The following is a 17060-nucleotide window of genomic DNA, read 5'->3' as shown; positions in this document are numbered from 1 at the left end:
GCTGCCTCTCTCTCTCAAGCAGCGGCTGAGGGCTGCGAGGCTCAGGATATTGGTAGTGCTCCCGTGGGTGCTGTGCTGTGGCTTGTCACGGTCGACTGTGCCGGTCGTCATCAGACAAACATGCAACTCCACCTCCTCGTCTTTCCAGACAAAATTGTCAGCTTTTGTCGTTCGCTTCGCCATGTTTTGGTTTGGCGCTACTAAGGAGAGAAGTACAAGGAAGGTTCTATGTAGGCGCGTGGCCTTGGTGGTGTTGTGTGGCAGTGCCACCTAGCCGCAGATTTCCCCCCCAAAACTCTCGTCTAAACGCGGAATAGAAAGTGAGAACGCAACGCCACTTTTGCGTTTTCTCTTCAGATCGTTTCCACCTAAACATAGCCTAAGCCCCAAAACGCCGTCTTTTAAAACATAAAATATTTTTATAGGATAATATTTTGTCGTTTTCACCCGCGAGCGTTGTCGTGTAAACAGGGCCTCAAATTTATCATGACAGGAAGACGAGTTGATGCTGAAAACGAGCATAACAAGCTGTAGAGTTAACTTTGGAAGGCCGGCTTCTTCCACTTGATTTTTTTATTCTTGTCACTTATCGCCACATTCAGGGAACAAAAAGGGCTTCAGTATGGCGATTGTGTATTGAATGCCATACCATAAAAAAAAAGTGTCATTTTTAATTTGCACCAGTGAGTGTTTTTGAATGTCACGTCCACTTTTATGAATACAAATGCATTTTCTCAACACGTGGAATGCTGTGGGAAACAAAAGTCATTCTCTTTCTAAATGTTGAGGGTCAAAGAAAAGGTGAGAACAAAAGGCGCTAAGTATATTAGAGGAGGAAGGTAGATTATATCACTGGACCTGTTTATTGGGTTTATGCTTAGCTCGAAGCTGTTTGGATTAACTATAGTACAGTCTGAAGGACAGACGGTGGTCAGAATAGGCCTTAAAGATGCTTTACTTCCATGTGTTAAGACATAGCAGAAATGCAGATATAGCTTCTGTTTGATGTATTTGCATACATTTAGTTTTATTATTTATTGTCACATACATGTATATGCACAGCACAACGTAGTGAGAATCAGACTCCACATTTAACCCATCCTATCAGCAACTGTTGCAGCGGTGTCTTAATGACCGTTCTCTACCGGACCGAATAGCAACGTGGATTTCGGTGCCTTATTTAGGTGCCACTTAAATGCCTACGCTTCTCCCTGATGCTCCAAAAACGGACGTTAGAGGGAACTGAAACATCGCCGCACGGGACGCTACTCAACACTACACTTAGCAGCAGGTAACGTTAGCCTACCGTTAGCTAACAGCTGGTGTAAACACGGTTAAAATGCTGACAGCTAAACGGTGTAAAAGTGTGACTGTATTTCACTGGAGAGGATTCCAACACCAGACTGTAGCTGCTGTTGTCTGAAACAGACAACAGCCCAATGACCTGAATCATTATTTGTAACGGACATTTAAAAGACTTTTTGAAAGGCAGTGACAAACTGAAAACACTGCTATGGGTTTTGTTCCTCGGTAAGTTTGAGCATTTGCGAACAATTTCTGCTTCGCTACTTTCGGGTTTGACCCCAGTGATGTAGTCTAATGTATTTTAGAGGGTATACTGTACTATATAAATATATGGACCATAATGGACATATCAAAGTGGGGCGTCTGGGTGTCCTCCCTCAGGAAAATGTTGAGCATCAAAGACTTCATTTCCTGCATTCTGACACTTCAATGCACCAATTTACGGTGGAAATACCGTTATTTAGCCTATGCAAAGGAAAACACAGATGACAATTTAAAATATATGAAAAATATAATGGAAAGTATGTTGTTGCGTGTCATTGGGCATTTTTAAGTGAGTATATGGAAATCCTGGAGCTTTCTTAGTGGGTTACTGTGTATACCTGCGTATCACGTAGACTACACCACTGTTTGACCCGGAAGTAAAGAGGCCATTTGATGTTGTCGTGGACAGTTATCAAAGATAGAAAAAGTATTACAACTAACTTTATACTCCAGTAAAATGGTATCAGTTTGTATTTCCATTTGTGAACAAAACCAGAAACCTAATCAGACGTTTCCTCCCTTCACTTTACAAACAGTTGAACTCTCTTTTGATTCCTTGTCTCCTCTCCTGTCTCACATCCCTTCTGCAGCCCAGAACTGTTCCGGTCTGAGGACGTGTGCCGAGTGTTTGGAGAGGACGGAGTGCGGCTGGTGCGGTGATCCCAGTAACACCGGCAGGGGTGTCTGCATGGAGGGGTCCTACCGAGGCCCTCTGAAGCCCGCAGTCGCCAGGGCCGGGCCCCGAGACCGAGACAGACTACGAGACAGAGACATGGTGCTGGATCAGAGCCTCTGCTCGTCTGATAGAGGCTACAACTGGGCCTTCATCCAATGTCCCGGTGTGTGAACCACATTCTGTCACCCGCAGTTGAATAAAAATGAATAGTTTCTCTCTGTCTGGGGTTTTCTGTCTGCACCTCTCAACAGAAAACTGAACATACAGTGGCACTCATAAGTTGATGAACCCATGCTAAAGTTGACTAAAAAGAGGAATAAAAAAAAATCATCTTTTGGAAATTGATCTTAATGCCTTAATTAAAAAAATTAGGAGAAATCCAACCTTTAAGGACTTAAGGATTTTCTTTGTGAATGAATAACGTATTGTAAATAAATAAATGTTCTTCCTTAAAATACAGGGGGCATAAGTCAGTACACCCCTATGTTAAATTCCCATAGAGGCAGGCAGAGTTTTATTTTTAAAGGCCAGTTATTTCATGGATCCAGGATACTATGCATCCTGATAAAGTTCCCTTGGCCTTTGGAATTAAAATAGCCCCACATTATCACATACCCTTCAGAGGGTAGATTTTGTCTCCACTGGGGATAAAAATAATTCAGCGAGGCAGGTATATCTAGGAAAATCCCCCCCCCCCCCACCCCCCGGCAAATCGCACCCTGATGATAATCCTAATGAAGGTATAGGATTTATTGCACTTGTCCTACCTTATAAACTACCAGCTGAGTGTGTCTTGTGTTTGTGTGTAATTTCCTCGCAGCGTGTCAGTGTAATGGCCACAGCAGGTGTGTGAACGGCAGCGTGTGCGAGCACTGCGGGAACCTGACGGCGGGGATGCACTGCCAGAGCTGCATGCCCGGTTACTATGGCGACCCCACCAACGGAGGAAAGTGCACCGGTGAGTGCAGAGGTCACGAGGCTTTACCTTGGGCTTCTTTTTTGTCGTGATCTGCAAAATGTGTCTGCAATATGAGTCCTTAAAGTTAACCCTTTTTTTAAAACAAGTAAAAAAGAAAAATCCGCAGTCTCAATTTTCTTTTCTACTGCAACAATGTGAATTTTTTGAAAATAGAGGTACTGAGACCCTCATTTAAAAAAAGGGCAGCAACCAACGATTATCTCCTTGTCGATTAATCTGTCCCTTATTTTCTCCGTTAATCGATTAGTTGTTTGGTCTATGAAATATAAAAAAAAGTGGTGAAAAAAAACTTAAAGCTATTCATTTTACAGTCACAGAGGAGTAAAGAAACTAGAAAATATTCACATTTAGAAAGCTGGAATCAGAGAATTGCTCATAAAAAAGAAATTCTCAAACAGATTAATCGGTTATCAAAATAGTTGCCGATTAATTTAATAGTGGACACAGCTAATCAATTAATCGATGTAATCTTAGCAGCCCTAGTTGATTTCTCTGAGAAACAAAGTTTGCTGTAAGAAAAAAAAAAGTTTCTAGAGCTCAATTATAGACAGAAGTAACTAAAGTTAAAGATTTCTCCAGTGTGTTTCGGATGAATTCTTCCATTCTAAGCCACGTGTCGCCTTCACTTCACTTCACTTCTTGCTCTGATTTGCTTATAAAGAAATAATGAGCCTTTAAAAGCATGTATAAACTGCTGCAGGCAGTCTGCAACACTGCAATAGACACAACCGACCTGATGGGGGCAGTGTTTTAAAGCTGTGAGTGCAGGCTTTGGGTTTTTTTTTTTTGTTGAGCTTTGGGTTCAGCAGAGCAGTGAGAAGGCAAACTACACGCAGGCCTTTTAGTTTGGAAAGGATTGTGGTCTGCAGACAGCGAGGGAGCAGCAGGCTCAGTTGAGTCTCTGCTTCCATTTCTTGGCGTTCCTAGTGAACTGCGGAGAGGTCTGACTTAGAGAAACACGGTGCTGAAGAATCATCAGAATCATTTATTTGTCATTGTAAAACATTGTAAAACATTGTCACAACGAAATTTAAGTGCTACTCCTTCTGGTGCCTTGAAGTATACGTTCATACGCACACGCCATAGCCTTCCACAAACCGTACCCTCACATACACATAATGGGACAGGTGCTTCTAGTGCATAGTAGTATACATTCATACGCTTACTCACGCCGTACTCTCACGCCAAAAAGATCGCAGTAGGTGATGAAGGCTCACAAAGATGCACACATGCTTCATGTGTAGCCATATTTTTTTCTGCTTGGGATCTGCTTGTCAGCACCTTTTTGTTTTGCTTCACATGGAAGTAATCATATTAACTCCCGTAGCTGGAATTGTTAACAACAGATTATGTGTGTGTGTGTGTGAGTCGGATGACACAAAGCAGAAGCCACAGGAAAAAAAAAAAAAAAAAAGGGGGTGTGATTGGCGGGCTCAGGAGGCTCGGCGTGGGAAGGTATATGATACGAGCCTCGATGGGAAACAACATCAAAGACGGGAGAGTGTAATGAACGAGCGGGGGACTGCCGGAGTGTGAGTGAGGAGAGAAGTGAGAGGGCGGTGCGGTAACATCAGTCTCGCGGTGACAGATGTGCGTTTTGGCTTGGCGGCGGCGGCGCGACATTAAATCGCTCTTAATCATTTTCTTATTTCCTGAGTTGACTGGCGTCTCCGTCCCTGGCGGTTTTTCACAGCGAGCGCCCCGCTCTGATAGATGTACGCCTCTCGTCGCACGCCGTACAGGACAGCCTCTGATGCACTCTCTCTTCTACTTTGGCTTTCTTTGCAATATTTCTCTTTTCACCCCAGCCTGTCTCTCTGTCTTATTCCGGCTTTTTCCTATGCTCTCTTTACCGTCCCCTGGCCACATTCTCCCGCTGTTTCTCTCCCCACATGTTCCATTCCTGACACCTCGCTTATGGCTCCTTTCCTATTATGGTTCATGCTATATTTGTTAAATGTATCAATCTCTTTCCTTTCTTTCAATCATTCTTTAGTCTTTCCTTTCTTCTCCTCTCCTCCTCTCTTCTCTTCCAGAGCCCCTTCTCTCATCCCCTTTCTTTTTCTTACCTCTCATCTTCTTTTCCCTTCTTACTTTTCTTCTGCTCTCTTTTTTGTCTATTTCTTTAGCTTTACTCCCCTCTCCTCTCCTCTTCAATCCCTTCTTTTCTTTCCTTTTCCCTTTTGTGTCCTCTCCTCCCCCCCCCATTCTTCCCGTTTTGTCAACTTTCCTTTCCTCTCCTCACTTGTGGTTCATTTCCGTCCTCCTCTCCTCTCCTCTCCTCTCCTCTCCTCTCCTCTCCTCTCCTCTCCTCTCTCTTGGCTACACTGACTGCACCTTGTTTACTTCCTCTACACTTCTGTCATTCCCTCTTACAGTAAATTCACCCCTCTGTTCATTTGTCCATCAATCCATTCATCCTTCTTTCTATCTCCGTTCTAAAAAGGACCACTAGATTTACCTTGGGCTAAATGGCTGGGAGGCAATGATGTGTTGCCGATAAGAGGGCTGAATGATAGAGAGACAGCTTTGTGCCTACCAGGGGGTGGGGGTGGGGGGGGGGGGGAGAAGGCCTCTGCTCATAGGGTTGTAAAGAGGATGGAAGGGTGTGAGAGAGGCATTGGGGGAGATGGAGCGAGGGAGGAGGAAGCGGAGATAAAGACAGGCAGATGCAGAAAGAAAAACAGATGAAACCATGTAGGGAGATGTACAAGGTTAATGTCGGTGAAAAAGGACAGTTGCCCTTGGATAGGGAGACGACGAAGGAATGGAGGAGGAGATGGGGGGATAAATAGAGAGGAAGAGATGGAGGACAGACAGAGGAGAAGGGGAGTCTGTCCGTTCCCCTGTCCCTGTGACAAATGATTAACTAACCTTGTCAAATTGTGTGTGTGTGTGTGTGTGTGTGTGTGTGTGTGTGTGTGTGTATTCTTGTTTAACTACATTTGTGGGGTCCAAAAACCGGGAATACAGTATACTTGTAGGGTCCAGACAGCTTTGTGGGGCCAAAATGCTGGACCTCACAAGTATAAAGGGCTGTTTGAGGGTTAAGACTTGGTTTTAGGATTAGGGTTAGAATTAGGTTATGGTTAGGGTGAGGGTAAGGGTTAAGGTTAGGCATTTAGTTGTGATGGTTAAGGTTAGGGTAAGGGGCTAGGAAATGCATTATGTCAATGACGGGTCCCCACAAAGATAGGTGTGTGTGTGTATGTGTGTGTGTGTGTGTGTGTGTGTGTGTGGGCATTAGCGTCCCTTTTCTCTGAATGTAGCGTTCACCTTGTCCTGCACCCATACCAAATCGAATGCACCCGAGCCAACCTTCAGAGCTGCGGCTGACAACATGTCTGATGTCTGTTTAGACTTTTAGTCCCTCAGAGGAGAACATGCATTTCAGGGGCTGACGGGAAACCGGCATGTTTTTATTCACGTCCTGGGAGTCTTTGTTCTGTTGATTTCGCGTCTGGTATTTATTACAGCGGAGAGACACACTGATGCTTTCTAAACATCCCATTTTATCACTGGGAAGGGCTTGTACTGGAGTGAACTTGCTCGCTTTGCAGATGGAAACATTCGCACCTGGAAGTAGTGCAGCCACAGTTGTGTCACTGATTGGCTGTGTGGTTTGTGGTTTGCTTAATGGCACGTAAACAGGGGTGCTTGAGGATAAGGAGAGACTTACAGTGGATTTATGTGTCTCTGTCAGGGTGTTACAGAGGCTCTGCCTCCTCAACAATAGAATGTTTAGTCATGGGGCAAGGTAGATACCACAAGATACCCCTCTTGAACTGATAGTGGTCAGCTTGTGCTGCTTGTGTTCAGTGCTGAAGGCATTCATTGGTCATTTATCTAGCAAAAATATTAGGGGTGGGGGAAAAAAATCGATTCACGCATGTATTGTGTGTTGTTTTTTTTTGCGACAATTTTTTTTAAAATCGATGTTTTGTTTTTTTTTCCCCTACAATCGATATTATTTTTTTTCATCACCAATGATTCACCTAAATATTTTCTGTTAATGCAGTACCACTGACGGCGACTCCCATCATAACCGTTTCCAGCAAAACAGGCCGAAAGCAAAAAAATGCAGAAAATCCATGTGATGTTCTTCTTTAGAAATGAAATAAATGTCAGACTGACTGACATGGGATGTACATTCTTCTTAGAAAACTATTAGTTTTTTTAAATGCTTCATGCTATATTTTATATATATTTTATAAGTGTATTATTCAACTTTTGTTTTTGTTAAAGAAGGAAAAGAAAATCACAATACTCAATACTATCAAATTGCAATAAATGAAAATCGCAATACAAATCCATTCTGCAGCCACGTATCGTGAAAGAATCAAAGTCGGGACAACAGCATATCATCCCAGCCCTAAAAAATATTAAACATTCACTGGGTACATTTTCTCAAATGTGAGGATATTGTGCTTTTTTTCAGTTTTATATAATTGTAAATGAGATACTGTCAGGTTTTGTACTGTTGCTCGGACTTAAAAAGCAATTTGAAGATGTCACCTTTGGCTCTGGGAATTTGTGGTCTGCAGTTTTCCCCATTTCATGCACTAATCATGCAATTCATGCAGTAATCCCAAAGATAAATCTATAAAGAATAGAAGCCAGGTTACGTGTTTCTGATTTCAGTATAGATTGTTGATCGTGATCAAGTTAAAAAAAAAAAAAATGTCAATACAAACTCTTGAAAATGAACAATACAGCCTAATAGGGAACATTGACACACTCATCTAGTGTTGAGGTGGTTATCTGGACAATCAATGGGTTAAATCCTTCGCTAAACAAAAAACCAATTCTTCTGCCGATGCATCTCCAGCAGAACTGCAGGAACGATGATCAGAAGTGAAGCTGTTTGAAAATGTTTTGCGTATGGTAGTTTTTAAAATACATACAGTGATATTTAGTCAAGTATTTAACCCAAATCTCTGTAATCTGTGTGCTCTATTGTGTTCTATTGTGATATGTTTTATTTATATATATATATATATATATATTTTAAAATATTGTGTAATTTGTATTTTTATGAGGTGAAGGGACGAGAAACCTACTTAACATGCGTTGAATTTGCTGGACAAAACCCGATTTATTGGCTTATACAGAGTTTCTAAAGTGCATGTGTTTTGTCTGCGTGGTTAGCCTGGAAATCCAGACCCAAATCCGAAAGATTAAGGTTCTGGCAATGAGTAATGAAAACGGCCGACTTCTCACAGTCCTCTGGTTTGTTGTGTGCAAACTAGGGCTGCACGATATGAGGACAATATCTAATTGTGATTATTTTGACTGATATTGCGATTGCGACATGCTTCACGATATTGGAGGGAATGATCATTTTTGTGTCATTCTCGTTTTCATTGAAAAATATAAAAAATTAAAATCAGTGTTTCCCCATGAGAATGTACTTGTGGTGGTGGGTGGCGCAGGATGTGACGGCGCGGCACGTGATTGCTGGGTTCAGTAAAAACTAGTCAAACGAAAGTTTATCAACTATTTATTGAAAACAATGACTAGGCTACATAACAATAACAGATACTTTTGAAATAAATAACTATTTACATATTAAACATTAGGGGTGGAACGGTACACTGAAGTCACGGTTCGGTTCATACCTCGGGTTCAGACATCACAGATAAGTTCGGTACAATGGAGGGAAAAGCATAACAAAAATGCAGAAGGCAATTTTTTTTATGGTGCATGTCTCAGGCTGTACCACCTAGTGTCATCCAGTCTCTCCCCTGAGCTAGCTGCAACAGCCTGAAGCATATAAAGTAAGATGTAAACAGTAAACAATAAGTAGGCAATGCTACCCCACATCATCTCCAGACTCCATCTGGAACTTGTAAACTAAATAAGACAATCAGCTAGTAGTGTGATATGGGAGACAAGCGCTGTTCTCATATGTGAATGCACAGAACAGGGGTGTTAAAAGAGCAGCTTCGGTTACAAAGAGCAGTTGGCGAATTGTGGCGTTAGCTTCACACGCTAACAGCGGAGCTAGCAGCAAACAGCGAAGCTAACGGCGGAGCTAACAGCTAACGGCGGAGCTAAAAGTGGAGCAAACAGCGGAGCAAACAGCGAAGCAAATTGGCCTGGAAGCCATTTGTGGTCGAGGCGAGAAGGGATACAGCCATGTTTGGTTGTATATGGAAGGGACTAGTTTGCTTCGTGTGGACTCACTCATTGACATATATATATATATATATATAAGGACTCACTGGACCGACTGGACATGTAGGCGGAGCTTGGGAGCTTCAGAGCTAAGGCGGGGCTACAGATTAGGTGTCCCTAAGACACACGTATGTAACAGTAGTTCCACATTACATTAATTCATTTGCATGCGAGTTTTATTTATTTTTATACCGTGTATTCTCCGTGTAAATTCATGTACCGAACCGAGACGCCCGTACCGTTTCGGTTCAATACGAATACATGTACCGTTCCACCCCTATTAAACATAACAGACTAAAAGCTGATACAGATTTAAGTGTAGCCATTAAGTGCTTTGTCAATTAAATCTGGTTGGTTTGTCAAATGTTATGGTTCAGCAGATAAAATACCTGATTACCCAGAGCCCAAATAGACTATTACATGTAACTAAACCTTTATACTATGATCCATACAGAAAGTTACATGTTATTAAAAATCTCAACACTGTCTCCTCCTAATTCCTGTTGAATCATATAAGACTAAGGCTATCTAAAGTTAATTATTTATTTATTTATTGGAAGATTGTTAATTTTTTTTTAAGTGTTTTAATCCGTGTAGGCTACTATACCTGTCCTTGTTGCATTCATTAAGATCTCATCTGAAGATCTCTCCGTTAGCGGTTAGCTCCGGTTAGCTCCATTATAAAGATATGGAGTGGAGGAGACTGGCGCAGACAGGGGTAACAACCGAACTCTGATAAATGACGTTCAGGGAGCTTTCACAGCGGTGCGGCCGCGGCGTTTCTACGGTTTGTTAATACAGTTAATCCCAGTGGTGGAATGTAACAAAGTACAAATACTTATACTCGTTACTGTACTTGAAGCGTAACTCTCGCCAAAATGCAACCTAGGGTCTTTTTGTGAATGTACCCGAGTTTAAAAGCATATTAAGGACGGAATCCCCACTTTTAAGATTTACCGTATTTTCGTTTTTCGGTCAAATGGCCTTTTGAATAGGAGTGCTAGGGGCACTTTTATGCTAGCCTCAAAATAGCTATTTTTAAAACACTAAGAATCCGCCATTTTCCCAGTCAAAAATAGGCGATATCCGAATGCGAATGAACGTACTCCATAGGAGGAAATGTCATTCTTATATGAGGCTCCTTTTTCAACTACAAGGTCAATATTTTGTTTCACTAACGACAAAACAACGAATTATCCGTGCATTTATATGGAACTAAGCTTTAGGAGCTTTCCATCTTTACTCTCCTCCCTCGACTATTTTTGACTGGCTTGATAGACGGCGACCGGAAGAACAACAGCTACAGTGAGTTGTTCAAAACCTTTCTTTTTAGTAAACTCTGTGTACACAAACAATGTTGTCAATGCTTTCGTTAAGGTGTAGAGCCCCTGGTGATACTTGGAGCAAAGTTTCATGTTGTGTCGAGCCTTCTTCGTGTTTTAAAAATAGCTATTTTGAGGCTAGCATAAAAGTGCCCCTAGCACTCCCATTCAAAAGGCAATTTGACTGAAAAACGAAAATAGGGTAAATCTTAAAAGTGGCGATTCCGTCCTAAATATGCTTTTAAATGAAAGGTTGACTCGGGTACATTCACAAAAAGACCCTAGGTTGCATTTTGGCGAGAGTTAGTCTTTAAGTACATTTTTCACATATCTGTACTTTACTTAAGTAGAATCAATAGTGCATACTTTTGACTTTTACTTTGTTACATTTTGCAGCAATTATCTATACTTTCTACTCCACTACATTTCTACAAGGTTCTGTTACATTTTCTGATCAGATTTCCCCCCTGCCAAAACGTCTTCCTGACCGTCACACGTTTGTCTCACCAGTGAAGTTTGGTTGCCATAGATATATACGGGGCACCGCCGATCCTTCATTGGCTTCCAAGCCGGCTCCAGTGCTCCAGAGCCCGGGCACAGCGCCGCTGACCCTCGGTAATACAGCTTCCGGTAAAAGTGAAAATGAAAATGTTGTTTTTATTATTCCCGTTTTTAAATCATAGTTGCCATCTATTTCTCTCTCTTACTTCCGCCAGGCAGAGTAAGACGCGTTCATATCTTATTTATTTGGCTGGACCTCTTCACATCCACCTCCCTATTTCTGCTGCTTCACACACTTTATTTGCTTCTGCTCCCATGGTTAAAGGAAATAAAACCGTTTTTTTTTTTTAAAAGCCAGGCCTTGTTTGTGGTAGTGGACAGTATGGATATTGTCGAAGCTCAGCACCCTTTGTAAATCACAGGTTGCTAGACACAGTGCCCTCACTGACCAAGGTGCAAACTCACCAACTAACCAACTTTTTTTTCTTATTTGCATATTACCATTTAAAATGGTAGTATGCAAATAGGATTAAGTGAATAAATCGTTATGCAAGTACTTTTACTTTTAATACTTAAAGTACATTTAAAATCAGGTACTTATTACTTAAGTAGGGTTGTCATTGTGTACTTCTACTTTTACTAAAGTAAATATGTCCCTGGTTATTTGTACTTTTACTTAAGTACTGAGATTCAGTACCTCTCCCACCACTGGTTAATCCCACTGCAAGACCATCAGCAGCGTGCTACTACTAACGAGCCGCTGAGCCTGAAGTAAAGCGTTGTTAGAAAAATGATGCTTAGAACGGTTTTGCTTCAGTTTCTTTGTTAAACCATTTGCATCCAAACTGCTGTTTTAGTATTTCTGTTTTAGTATTTCTGTCTTTCATGTGTTAATCATGAAAGCTGAGTGACCTTGCAAAGAGCACATGATGTATCCCTGAGGGCAGAGCGCATAATGTGGAGGAGATGCCGGGCCTGACCAGAGATGAGAAGAAAAGCTACTGATTGCATGAACCGAATAACTAACTTGACTCCCAGCTCCTTTAAAAAGACACTGTTGTGAACAATCTTCAGTCACTTTCTGTACTTATGCTGAAGTGCTGTAAACTGACTCTACTTGCTGCAAGTAAACAAACTTTTAAGAGAACTCCAGTGATTTTGTCCATTCTTTGATAAATAATTATCCTAACAAGCATTGATGCTGTCGTGCACGTGTAGCTTGACTTCACGAAGGGGAGGGGCTGGAGGCCGCTGGAGGCCGCTGGAGGCTGCTGGTCTGTGTGCGCTGCAAAAAATACATTGTTGATTGGGGAAAAAATTTAATTTGGATGTTATCTACCTGGGCGGGTCTCAATCTACCTGGGCGGTGCTAACCCTCCCCTATGTATGGGAAACACTGGAAATGATTACAGTGTGATTTTTGCGAGGATCTGTACCGAACAAAGATTTTTTCTCTGTAGTCTGTAGGATAGGATTTGTAGGCCGGGACGTCTCTGCAGTACCAATACTTAATTTGGTTTGACATTTTTGGCCTTTAACAAATATTGCACCCCCCCCCCCCCGCGATTTCAGTATTGCACTAGTCAATATTGCGATTTTGATCAAATTGGCCTTAATTGTGCAGCCCTAGTGCAAATGATCAAGTTATCTTACAAACCTTCACAAATGTGCTCTGGTTTTCTGACGCTGCAGCCAGCACTGTGCTCTCATGCTTCCCTCTGAATTGTGTTCCAGGCAAGACTTTGTCTTGTATTCTTTCTTCTTGTGCTTGTTATCTTTTGCTACCCAGTGCTTCAGCGTATAACGCTCCTCTGCCATCGGCACCTCACGCTGAACAGTTTTATTGCTTCCATAAATTTTGGATGATTCACATCAGCATCCCCCCGTCTCCATCTCACTCTGTACTCTGTTCTCTCTCTCTCTCTCTCTGTCTCTCTGTCTCTCTCGCTCTCGCTCTCTCTCGCTCTCTCTGTGCACTACCTCACATGCTCGCTCTAGCTGTCTAAGGACTTTCAGCTTGTTGTGATGCATAGAAACACAAGTCAAAGGTTGCTGTTGGGTCTTGAGGTTGTTTTTTCAGGTTTCATAATTTCTTACAGGTTCAGTTCAGTGCTTGTTTCTTGTGGGGCCTAGACAGGACGTCTAGTGTTCTTCAGTCTCTTATTGTTCCAACAGGAAATAAAAAGAATAAGATTAAATCAAGATTAAAAGATTAAAAAAGTTATCACTGGATGTGCTATAAATTTATTGAGGGAGAGAGGGAGAAGTGCTTGATATAAATTGTGGAGAATTTCTTTCTCTAGTTATGTTGTTAGGAGTTACTTTTGTAGCTCGGGGCAGCTTTCTTCTTTCCAGTAGAGCAATTATTGTTTTCCCAGTGTTGGTTATGGGCATGTAAATGTTACCTTTATATAAGTATTAGTAGGTTTAACCTGTATTATTTCAAACGTCCCTTATTTATGTTTTTCTGCCAAGCAAGCTCTTGTGGACAAGTGACCGAAGACTGTCCTCTTTCTAAGACTGTCCTCTTTCTGCAGCACAGATGGAAGGAACGTGATGTTGGTCATGGTGCTGTCCCACCACAACCCTGTCTCCAAGAAATGCATGTACAACTAATTTGCAAAAGCAAGTACGTTTTAAAGTGAACTGATCACGTCCACGTTGTTTTGCGTAATTTGGTCAATGTCCTCTTGTTGTGACTAGAGCATTATTGAACTGTTTTGTTATGTTCAGGCACTGATTAAGTTCAGGAAAAGATTGTGCATGTATACAAATAAAGTCAAGCGGTAACTTGAAATATGTATTTACATTTGATTTGTGTTGGTCACAGAGCTGTTTTGTTGTTAAGGTATGAGGACCGGTTTTTCAAATGAAAGCAACATTACCATGTTTTCCTGTCATGACAACTGTAGTCTATATCAACAACGTTTTACTCCGGGATTGTTCAGGTGCCGCCGGATGTTTTTCATTTTCGGCCGGATGTCCATCACCTTCCTCTTTCTTTGCGTTGGCGTTCTAAACTCTGTTGGATTTCTGAGGACTATGGTTAAAAAATCTTTTAAACTGACCTTTGTCGATCAAAAAAACAGACAGATTCAGCAACTGTATGGCCTATTTCTCGCTTAAAATGTTTTCAGAAACACGTTTCGGTGAAGTATTTTCGTAAAATACGAGATCGTATTCAGAACGAGACATTGACGAACGCCATTAGAGTCTGTTTTGAAATTCGGGAGCAGCAAGACCCACATGATGCGTTAGTCCAATCAGCTGCCATGTGTTGCGTTCGTCACGCTCATCCCCCCTCGTTCGTTTTAACACAGGTGTCGAAAGTGGGCACTACAGCAGTAAGTGGTTAGTGCACATTAACAGTGTACTGACGAACCTTGCGACGCACACACACTCCGAACCGAGACAAGCGAACCGAGACAAGCGAACTGAGCGGTTCGGATGTTTATTCATGAACCATACCACCCCTACTATCTGTCCAAACTGAGTTTTCTGTTGCACGACTAAAACAACTTTTGGACGTAAACATGTTCCACCAAAACAAGTTCCTTCCCGAAGCTGTTTTGCAGAGGCGCCGTTGCTCCGTCCGGCGCTTTTCACCGCCCCAAGACGATTGTGATAGGTTTAAAGAAATGGCAATAAACCAGAGCACGTTTTTCTCCCATCCCGGAATACTGTTTGGACATCCGGCGCTGAAGAGGAAGGTCTGGCAATGTGAGACTATCACAACCCAGGCTGTTGAAACAGGAATCTTTTTATTTATGAACTCTCACAAGAGGTCGCTTGTCAGGAAAACATTTGAACAAACAACCAATGTGGTTGTTTTCTGGTGAGGGTGGTCTCGAAAACAAGATGCTTCATCTCAAGGGGTTATCCTCTTAACAATAAATTTAAATTTCAAATTTATGTCCCAACCGATCTTGTTTTGCACCCCCCCCAATTCTCTCCATCTCTCTCTCTCTATCTCTGTGAGATTTTGATGTACAGTGTCTAAGCAGGGTGCAACAGTGGGAGTTCTTTGTGAATCTGTGTTCAGTGCAGGAGCTATAGAGATGTTGAGTGCTGTCTCTGCAAGAAGCTGGCACCCCAGCAGCAACAACCAGAGACTAGGACAGGCAGGGTAGTGTGCTTCGTGAGTGTGTGTGTGTGTGTGTGTGTGTGCGCGAGTGTGTGTGTTTGATGGATCAGACATAGCCAGTTGTTGAGCTTTAGCAGCAGTAGAGGAGCAGACAGGGATGCTGCCTGCAGAGTCACTCCATTCAGTCTTCTCTGTGGAGAAGCTGCCAAATCCGCTCTCACCTGCTGTCTTAAGTGTCTGTGTGTGTGTGTGTGTGTATTTGTGCTTTCAAACATGTGTGTAGGCTTATGTACCTGTGGAGCCTTGTGGCGCCAGTACCCAGCATTCTTGGTAGAGGTGTCGAAATTAATCAAATAATCGATGCATTGAATCGTGGACATGGACGACGCTGCATCGATAATCGGCCGGGCCATAATCGTATTATTTCTGTTTACAATTTAATGTATGCCTAACAACCTTTCTGTTTACATATTATGTTTTGCACATTCAGGAAGTGCCATGTGCTCAGTGCTGTAGTTTTATGCATCCAATTTATTTAGTATTAGAGCACTGCAGAATGTTTTGTTTTTGAAGCTTGAAAAGCTATGAATTAAATATCCTATATGACTTTAATAGAAAAATGTATTTGATGCATCGTGATGCATTGAGATATCGAATCGAATCACTGACATTGATAATCGTAATCAAATCGGGAGATCAGTGAAGATTCACACCTCTAATTCTTGGCAGTATACAGTCATCTTCCCGCTGGCGGCTCTATTCCTGGCGTCTACCCGGTCAACATATGGGCGCATAGAAAAACCAAAAGACACACACGCGCATACTAATGGTTATGTAAATATGATTTTGAGCGGCTTTTGCATTCTTTTTGATCTTCAGTCAGCTGCAGCTGTGACTCATGTCTTGTCTCTAATAAGCTGCTTTCTTTGAGACTTGCTTTCTTTGAGTGCTTTCATGTATTGCTCGCCAGCATTCAATTAATATCACTATGCTATCATTTCGAACAAGCAGTGGTGTCAGGGGGCTTTCACACCTGCCTTGTTTAGTTTGGTTGAATCACACTAGAGTTCGGTTTTGGGCAGGTGTGAATGCAGCGGTCGCACTCGGATGCGCACCAAAAGTGGAACAAACAAGCGTACCAAGACCTCCTTGATGAGGTGGTCTCGGTAGGCTTTCAGTCGAACTCTGGAGCGGTTCACTTGTGGTGAGAACGTGATCCGACCTCGAACCGCACCACCTACTGTATGTGTACTCCACAAGTGTAAGCCAAATGGCTCCTGTAATCAGATCTGCTTTGCAATCTGCGAATGCGGCAGAACATGCAAACTGTAGCAGCTTGCCGTGTTTCTCTCGCAGAAACAGACTGCGGTCAAGCCCATCGTCCGTCACTCGCATCTCCGTGGTCGGACCAGTTGCCGCTAAAGTTAGAGACAGACACCGGCAGAGCAGAGCGAGGTCTCGATGACAATGTCTGATTATTTAAATGAAACGAGTTGGTTTTGACCATGGAGATGCAAGAAATATGCACTTGTTCTCTTAACACATCCATGACTAGTCCAGAACACAGGACCTTTTTCCTGTATTTCCTTCCTTGCTCCCGCCCCAGACACATCCGACCATTCTTGCATGGTTTGTAATGACGCATTTTGGTACACTTGGATTTTTCCAGGTGGGAAGCGAAACGGAGCTAAGGGAAAATCACTTGCACAATCTCATCAACTGATTCGGACCAAAGCAAATTACCTATCGTGT

The 17060-nt window shown here is 42.3% G+C and overlaps 1 protein-coding gene and 1 long non-coding RNA gene across 5 annotated transcripts in view; one reads left to right on the top strand and one right to left on the bottom strand.

Annotated features, from left to right (window-relative positions):
- atrnl1a (attractin-like 1a) overlaps positions 1 to 17060 on the top strand; it is a 326334-nt gene that overhangs the window by 106109 nt on the left and 203165 nt on the right. For all 4 annotated transcript variants that reach the window (XM_031315944.2, XM_031315943.2, XM_031315945.2 and 1 more), the window contains 2 exons: positions 2160 to 2408; positions 3066 to 3203. In XM_031315944.2, the coding sequence (XP_031171804.1) occupies positions 2160 to 2408; positions 3066 to 3203 (387 nt within the window). The remainder of the gene's footprint in view (positions 1 to 2159; positions 2409 to 3065; positions 3204 to 17060) is intronic.
- Positions 14627 to 17060, bottom strand: part of LOC118493246 — a 14821-nt gene continuing 12387 nt past the window's right edge. The window contains exon 3 of the long non-coding RNA XR_004895236.1: positions 14627 to 14713. This is a non-coding gene — a long non-coding RNA (uncharacterized LOC118493246). The remainder of the gene's footprint in view (positions 14714 to 17060) is intronic.

The sequence above is a fragment of the Sander lucioperca genome, chromosome 15 (assembly GCF_008315115.2).
Source record: "Sander lucioperca isolate FBNREF2018 chromosome 15, SLUC_FBN_1.2, whole genome shotgun sequence".
NCBI lineage: Eukaryota > Metazoa > Chordata > Actinopteri > Perciformes > Percidae > Sander > Sander lucioperca.
Note: the sequence above shows the minus strand (reverse complement) of the source record. Positions and strands in the feature narration are given on the sequence as shown.